The sequence below is a fragment of the Helobdella robusta genome (genome assembly GCF_000326865.2).
Source record: "Helobdella robusta unplaced genomic scaffold HELROscaffold_74, whole genome shotgun sequence".
NCBI classification, from domain to species: domain Eukaryota; kingdom Metazoa; phylum Annelida; class Clitellata; order Rhynchobdellida; family Glossiphoniidae; genus Helobdella; species Helobdella robusta.
This window is the reverse complement of record NW_008705420.1, coordinates 498,709-507,489: the sequence shown is the minus strand read 5'-3', so window position 1 is coordinate 507,489 and position 8,781 is coordinate 498,709. Positions and strand designations below refer to the sequence as shown.

General features: G+C 31.0%; 1 protein-coding gene across 1 annotated transcript; it reads right to left on the bottom strand.

The window, feature by feature from the left end:
• Positions 1 to 5,796: 5,796 nt before the first annotated feature.
• HELRODRAFT_89783 (hypothetical protein) lies at positions 5,797 to 8,714 on the bottom strand (the record flags this gene model as incomplete). Its single annotated transcript, XM_009031423.1, has 7 exons — positions 5,797 to 5,951; positions 6,172 to 6,264; positions 6,363 to 6,440; positions 6,626 to 6,860; positions 7,131 to 7,279; positions 7,752 to 7,821; positions 8,484 to 8,714. 7 exons carry the CDS (start codon positions 8,712 to 8,714, stop codon positions 5,797 to 5,799), a joined length of 1,011 nt encoding a protein of 336 aa, XP_009029671.1.
• Positions 8,715 to 8,781: the final 67 nt, after the last annotated feature.

Below are 8,781 nucleotides of genomic sequence, written 5' to 3'. Positions count from 1 at the left end.
AGTGTTGAATGCTATCATCACCTGTATTGTAGTATCGAATCGATAATGAGGCTTTATGAGAAAGTCGAAAGTTAGTGTTTAGTGGATGGACTGAATGAATGAATATATAAATGAATGAGTTAGTGTGAATGAATGAATGTATGTATGAACGAATGAATGAATGAACGAACGGAGGAATAAAGGAAGGAAACGAATTAATTTAAAAATAAAGAAATCGAAAAATGATTGAATGAATTTATCATTGAATGTATGAATGAAAAAAAGAAAAAAAATTAAAATATAAAAATTTACAAATGAGTGAATGAACGAATGAATAAATGAATTCACGAATAAATTCACTAATGAATGAATGAAAAGTTAAACATTGAACGAAAAAACAAGCAAAAACTGACATAAATTAAAATGAACAAAGTGATGGTATAAGATATCATTTAATGATATCTGATATTTTCAATATTTCGAAAATTCATTTTCCCAACTCTCTCTCTCTTTTTCTCTCTTTCTTCCTTTCTTTCTCTCTCTCTCTTTCTTTCTTTCTCTCGTTATCATCAAAGCAATGTTATATCTCTATCGTTTTACGATTAAATATAATAATAATTACACTCACATAGGCGCGCACACGCACACACACACACGAACACACACACACACACACACATATATATATATATATATATATATATATATACTAATGTTTTGTCTCCAATTTGATTGGCTGTTACGCATCGATCGATGAACCAATAAAAATGCAAGATTTTAAAAGATTTGAAATTCAGTAAGATACGATACACACACACACACACACACACACACACACACACACACACACACACACACACACATGCAACACACAAACGCATGGTTTTCAATGGTTTAAACATTATGTAAATTAACTACCTTAGTTATGATTGATAATGTTCTTAATACAGGTTTAGACGATGATGATGATGACGACGATTTACTCATTATCGTCATAGTCATCATTACCAACATCACCGTTGTCGTCATCATCATCATCATCAATCACTGGAGTTTATTTATTTACAATCTTCTAATGTTTTGGTGTTTCTTGCGAATGTTTGTTTTTACATCATCAACTACATCGGTCATCAAAAAATACATACATACATACATACATACATACATACATACATACATACATACATACACACATACATACATACATACATACATACATACATACACACATACATACATACATACATACATACAATCAAACAAACATATGTCAATCATTTATCCTTCCGGCCAATCAAATTCAAGCATCAGCATCTAAACGCCACTCCTTAACAACATCATAACTATTCGAAGTTTCAACAATATTTTTTTTGGCTTACATCTCAAATTTTCCCACAGTCACACACACACACGCACATACACAGCACACGTAAATATATTATATCCTAGAGCCCCAAGCGGATAAAAAATTTTCAAAACCGCCGGCAAAATTAAATTTTTAATTTTCAAAAATTTTCAGATTAAAAAACTTTGTTTTTTCGTTTGTTTATTCTTCTTATCATATTTATAAGACTTCTCAATTGCATCTACAAACGAAATGTGTGTGAGAATGTGTGTGTGTGTTTACTGGCCAAAGCTGAGTCTCTCTGGAGTCCAGGTTGATAAAGCCAAGCGAGCAGCTTCTACTAATAACTTCAGCAGATTTGAATAAACACAGTTTGCTGGCTTACTTAGGAAATTGCATGGGTTTTAACAAACAGTTAATACAAAAGATTTACTTGACTAATAAATATTTTTTAAACAATATAATTAAATCAAATTATTTAATTTAAAATGATCGTTGTCAATTTAAATGAAAATATAGCTTTTTGTTTAGACAACAGAGTGGCTTACTGAAGCCATGGTCGGCTTACTTGCTTACGAAATTGCATTGGTTTCAACAAACAACTAATACTAAATATAAATTTGACTCAATATGTTTAAAACATTGTAAGTAAATCAAATTATGTAATTTGAAATTATTTTTGTCAATTTAAATGAAAATGTTGCTCTTTGTTTAAAAAACACGGTGGCTAATCTACCGCTTAACAAAGCCATAGGTTAGCTTAATTACGAAATTGCAATATTTTCATTAAAATTGACGAAAATAATTTCAAATTACATAATTCAAGGTTTATTGGATAATTAGTTGGTTGTTTGATTGATTAGTTAAATGATTGATTGATTGTTTGGTCAGTTGATTTGATTCAGCGGTTGATTAATTGATTCATCTGTTGATTGACTGGTTAATTGATAGTACAGTATCAAACAGTATCTTATGGAACAAAGTAGTAACATAGTTGGAAAATCGTAGGTAGGCTAGGGCTTAACATTTGTTAAAAGGTTTCTAACAAAAAAAAAATATAAAAAAATTGAATTATACAAAAAGGCAAATTATAAACGTTAAAATATGTAAAATACGATACCTGAAACATGTAAAATTCCTAAAATTTAGAAATACAAACTTGTCGGTAGGTGAGATGAGTTAATCATTACAGGTAAGCTAGTAATTTTATTGTAGGTAGGTGACTGACTACTAGTCTTGCGACTTCTTACTAGTTTTTTTTGTTATGTTTGTTTTTGCTTGACACCAACAAAACATACATTTTTTTTTCGTCGTCGCCTTAAAGTTTACTTTTTTGAACAATTTTTTTAATAATGTCTATTTATTTATTAAATGTTGACTAGTTTTTTTAAATTTAGTTACATAATTTTTAGTATTTCTTGATTTACTTTGTGTATATGCATGTATAAATAATTTCTGTTTGGTATGTTGATTTAGCTATTATGATATGTTGTGAACTGATATCAAATAAAAGCAAAGAAGCCATATGTCTTTCTTTTTTCATTAAAATCTCGAAATTGTTTATATGTATGCTCGATTGAATGATTGTTGGCACTCCAGCAAACCTAGCAAATATCTTTTTTAATTAACTAATTTTTTTTTCGTTTTTTCATAATTCAAAATTCGTTCAATTGGTTCACTCATTGGTTCATTCAATTTGATTTATTGGTTAATTGATTGATTAGTCGATTGGCTGGTTGGTTAGTTGATTGAATGAATGATTAGTTGAACGGTTGGTTGGTTGGTTGCTTGTTTAATAAATGTTTGGATGGATGGATGGTGGGTTGAACATTCGAATTTATTGGTTGTGTGGTGTTTGGTTGATTTGATCACGACCATACTCTACCATGTAAATGTGCGTGCATGTGTGTGTTATACAAAATGTACGTGTTAAGTGTATCTATCTTTGATACTCAACACAAGTGTTATTATAACCATATATATACACATACACATATATGATACACACATACGTATATACAAATTAACATACAAATATATAGGTACCGTGCATACTTACATGTATATATTTTGGTACTACAAACATAAAATATTAATAATAATAATAAATCGTTTATATACAGTTAAAAATAACAAATGAAAATAATTAAATATCTTAACAATTAAACAAAACAGCCAATAATATATATATATATATATATATATACATGAATATACATATATATATATATATATATATATATATATATATATATATATACATAATAATGTTATAATGTAATATTAACCACTGATGAGATCAATTAACTATTAAATTGAAGAGAATAACGAAGAGAATAACGAGAATTAAGATATATATATAAATTATTAATATTATATATCAATTATTATTATTATTATATATTAATTTTTATTATTTGAGTTATATTAAATATTATTATTATTATTCAAAATGAACGAAAAACTCAGGAAAAAATATAATATTACCGAATATTACGTAGCGCGAAATTAGTACTGGCAATATCTTGCATTTCTTTTTGGGGAGAACCACAAAATGATGAAAATCCATAATAATTATATAATAATAATAATTATTATTATAAATAATAATAATAATATCATAAATAAAGAATAATAATAATTATTATTATAAATAATAATAATATCATAAATATAGGATAATAGTAAAGAATTGATATAACAGTTTAAGTAGTAGCAATGAAACAAACAAATACACATAGCACGGAGAAGAAATATACATATACATAACATATATGCAAGCACATCTATATAGCATAGTCACACTCATAAACACATACATATACACACACACACACACACATACAAACATACATACAAACAAACATACATACGTACATACAAACAAACAAACAAACATACATACAAACAAACGTGCAGTGTTTAGAGAGGAAGGAAGAGATAAGAAAACGAAAACATCATGTTGCTATTATGTTGAACGCCTAATAAAAACCTTTTGATAATATGTCTGTGTGTTTTCCTGTGTGTGTGTGTGTGTGTATGTGTGTATGTTTGTGTGACACAGAAGACACGTAAACACATATAGAGTTGAGAATATTTAATGAAGAGAATAAAATTAACAAATGACTGATTTATCAAAATCACCACCATTATCACCATCATCATCATCATTATCATCATCATCATCATCATCATTACCCTTGTCACAATCATCATGATCATGATCATCGTCACCATCACCGTCGTCGTCATCATCACCATCACTTTCTTCTGAAGACTTTAAAACGTCGCCTTAGGAAACAACATCTGAAAAATTTTAACGAATGAACGAATGAATGAACCAACGAATGAACCAATGTATAAATTATTATATGAATGAATGATTGAATGAATGAATGAATGAATGTTTTCTGATTAACTAAATAAAAAAGTGTAAGGTAGTAAACGAAGAACGTACAGTTCATCAAACAGTGTATAGATGAATGAACCAACCAACCAAACAATCAATCAACCAACCAACCAACCAATCAATCAATTAACCAAACAACCAGCCGACCAGAAAACCAGCTAGACAAGCAGTAACTCAGTCAAAACAATCAATCAACCAGTCAGTAAATCAATCAACCAATCAACCAACCAACCAATAAATAAATAAATAAATCAATTAATCAATCAATCATCAAACTTGGCTTCCGAGTGACTGTCACATTTTGCAGTAAATGGGTCATTCGACCGTATAGCCGTACCTTCTGTTGTGGTCATGTCCGTACTATGAAGCTGGTTGCGATGATGATGATGGTAGTAGTGGTGATGATAATGGTGATTGTGATGACGGTTATGATGACGACGAAGGTGAATATGGCGATGATGATTATCCAAATGATGATATTAATAATAATAATCCATTCCCTTCAACCTGATTGGTTGATGACTGATAAATAGGCGTGGCTTTGTTCTGGGGGGCTTTAATTTGATTGGCCGTCAGTACAACTGATGAGTCGTGTGCTGTTGTGTTGTTGCGGGCGACCTGCTATTGGTAATGGTGGTGGTAAAAATTATTATTATTATTATATTATCATTATTATTATTATGATAAAAAGAAAACCCACCATTCAAAACGGATCACCCATCGACCAATTAAATTAAAGGGCAATGATAATTGACTAATCAAATCACAGAAAAAATGGCAATTGGATAAAAAAAATCGAACAATCAAACCAGGCCACTAATTAAATCTGACCACACCAATCAAATTCAAACAACCAGCCAATCCAAATTAGCCAACCATAACTATCGACCAACCAAAGCATAGTAAAATGATAACCTCCACAAAATCGACCAATCATATCAAATGGACCAAATCAGATCGACCAATCATATCAAATGGACAAATCATATCAAATGAACCAAATCAGATCGACCAATCATATCAAATCGACCAAATCAGATCGACCAATCAAATCAAAGTACACTCAACTTACCTGTCTTGCCACCCAATCGAAATCCTCGCTAGTCCTCCAGCCATTCCTCAGCATGAGATTGATGAAAAGACTCTGCAGATATTCGTAGTCGGGCTCTTCGAAAAAGTCCAAATTACGAACGTAACGTAGGTAGGTCGAAAACTCAGCTGATTGGTTGATTGATTTGTTTTTTTTAGTTAATTGATTGGTAGGTTGATTGGTTGGTTAGTTGATTAGTTGGTTGGTTGGTCAATTGATTAGTTGGTTAATTAATAATTGATCATTTGGATGGCTTATTCGCCGATTGATTGAATGATTGTTAAGTTGAAAGATTGAGTCATGATTGATTGATTGATTGATTGATTGATTGATAAGGAAGAAACTGACTAGGCTGGCCCTGACACAGTGCTTCAATAGTCGTGTCTCGTTTTGTGTCCCCAATCTTCTGATACCTCTCCTTTAACGTGTCGGCCTTCAATCCTGAGTTAGGGATTAGTGAAGATGGCGGATGGTTAGCGAAAAAAAAACCAATAATTATCAATCAATCAATCAATCAATTAATCAATCAGCCAACCGACCTTGCCAGGGTAAACTTCCTTTTAAGAAATACATGAACATATGACCAAGAGCTTCTAAATCATCTCTACGACTTTGTTCTGTCAATCAATCAATCAAACAATCAATATAAATCAATCAATCAACCGGCCAGTCAGTCAGTCAATCAATCAACAAATCAATCAATCAACCAACCAACCAGTCAGTCAATCAATCAATCAATCAACCAGCCAGCCAACCAATCAATGAACAACACCCAACATTCCACCCATCAACCAACACATACCTCTACCCATATGAGTATTTATACTCATGTACCTAGCAGTGCCAGTCAAACTCTTATGCTCCCGGTAGGGGATATGCTTCCCCGTCACCAAATCCACATACTCCTTAGCCAGGCCAAAATCGATCACGTGAATGATGTCCTGCCGACGAGTCGACTGTCTGCCGATTAGGAAGTTTTCCGGTTTTACGTCTCGATAGATTAGGCGACGTAAGTGAATGTACTCCATGCGTTTTAGCTGTGGTCGTTGTTGTTGTTGTGTTGATGTGATGTTTTCCTTGTTAGTTAAAATCCAATTGAAAAACAAACTAATGAATCAACCAACCAGAAATCAAATCAGTTAGCCATCCAAACATTCAGAACATTTAACCAGCCAATCAAATAAAAACCAATGAAATCATCCAACCAGTCAATCAATGAATTAATCAATCCAATCAAATCAAACAATTATTCAACCATCTCACTAACTTATCAATCAATCAATCAATAAACCAGTCATCCAACCAACCAATTGAAGGGCGATCTTGGCAACGCATTTGGGCGTGAACTTTCGATCACAGAGGTCAAACAAATCTTCCAGCGATGGACCCAACAGCTCCATGACTAACGCATTATATTTAGAACAAGGACCAAAATAGTATACCATGGGAAAACCCTCTGTGATACAAACAAAAACCATAAATAGAAACATTACCTATAAATAGTAACAAGAGGAATTTCAAAAGTTCACCCTCTGAACCAATCAACCCTGAGATGTTTTGCTCTTACAAAATGTAATGCTTGTAATACTATTATATGAATATTCATTGACCTAAATGGTTTTTATGAATGATAAGAATCATTTTATTTAGCAGAGTGACTGAATTATCAATCTAATGTATGCAAAAATTAAGATTGTTTGCCTAGGAACTTATGACTATCCCTATCTACCATCCTTCGTTTCTATGAATATACAGTCTTTTGAAACACAAAAAGAAATGAAAATTCTGAATCAATGTAAAATATAAACGTTCTGTAAATTGTTAGAATAGCAAATAATGTTAAACCAATCAACCAATCAACCAACCAACCAGCCAGCCAACACACCAACAAACCAATCAATTGCTCAACCAAAAACCAATCAATCAACCTCTGCATCCTAGCTGTTTATAAAATCTAAACTCCAGATGAAGTTGTGGAACTTTTGACTTGACTGGCTCCTAAATTAAGGGATGATAATGAAAAAAATTAGGGAATGGTGAAGATGGCGGATTTTTATTCTTATTCTGTTTATCCTATTCTATTAAAAAATTAGGGAATGGTGAAGATGGCAGATTGTTATTCTTATTCTGTTTTTACCTAATATCTTATACACACGCAAACCACGCACGCACACACACACATACATATACATATATATATATATATATATATATAGGATTAAGACTGTCAGAAATGCAATTATTAATAAAAATTACAGCAGGTTCCATGTTGTTAGTTTTCAACTCAAGAAACTTGACAATGAATTGTGATCTACCATAAGAAAAATCAAAAAATTAAGCAGGTAACTAACTAATATGGAACATGCTAAGATTTTCATCAATAATTATATATATATTATATTATATATATAATATTAATCCATTGTATACATAATATGCCTACAAATCATCAAGAAATATGATATTATTAATAATTCATATAACATCACAAAGGTCATAGAACACATTATTTCATGTTTTTTACTTATTCTTATATTAATTTATTAAATTTATTATTGGAGCTTATATATTTTTTATAAATAAATTGTTATACAAATTAATCAAATAGACTTATAAAAAATATATGTATATTGAATAAGATCACAGTAATTTTTACTAACCATTTTAATGGCAACATGTTCATTGGTGTACAGATTTTTCCCTAACCTCAATTCGCCAAAGTTACCACTGCCTATTTTTTTCCCAACTCGAAAGTTAGGACCCACTTTTAGAACGGTATCTTGCTGGTTAACACCACTACTACTAATATTATTATTATTATTAGATGATACTAGTTGGGTTGCATTTTGATTGATGGCCGACGTGACTATTGGTTTTTTACTAATTGGCATCTGTTCAGTCATCATTATGTTCTCCATTTTCTCATTTTCTATCAACAATTTTGCCATCAAAAAAGAT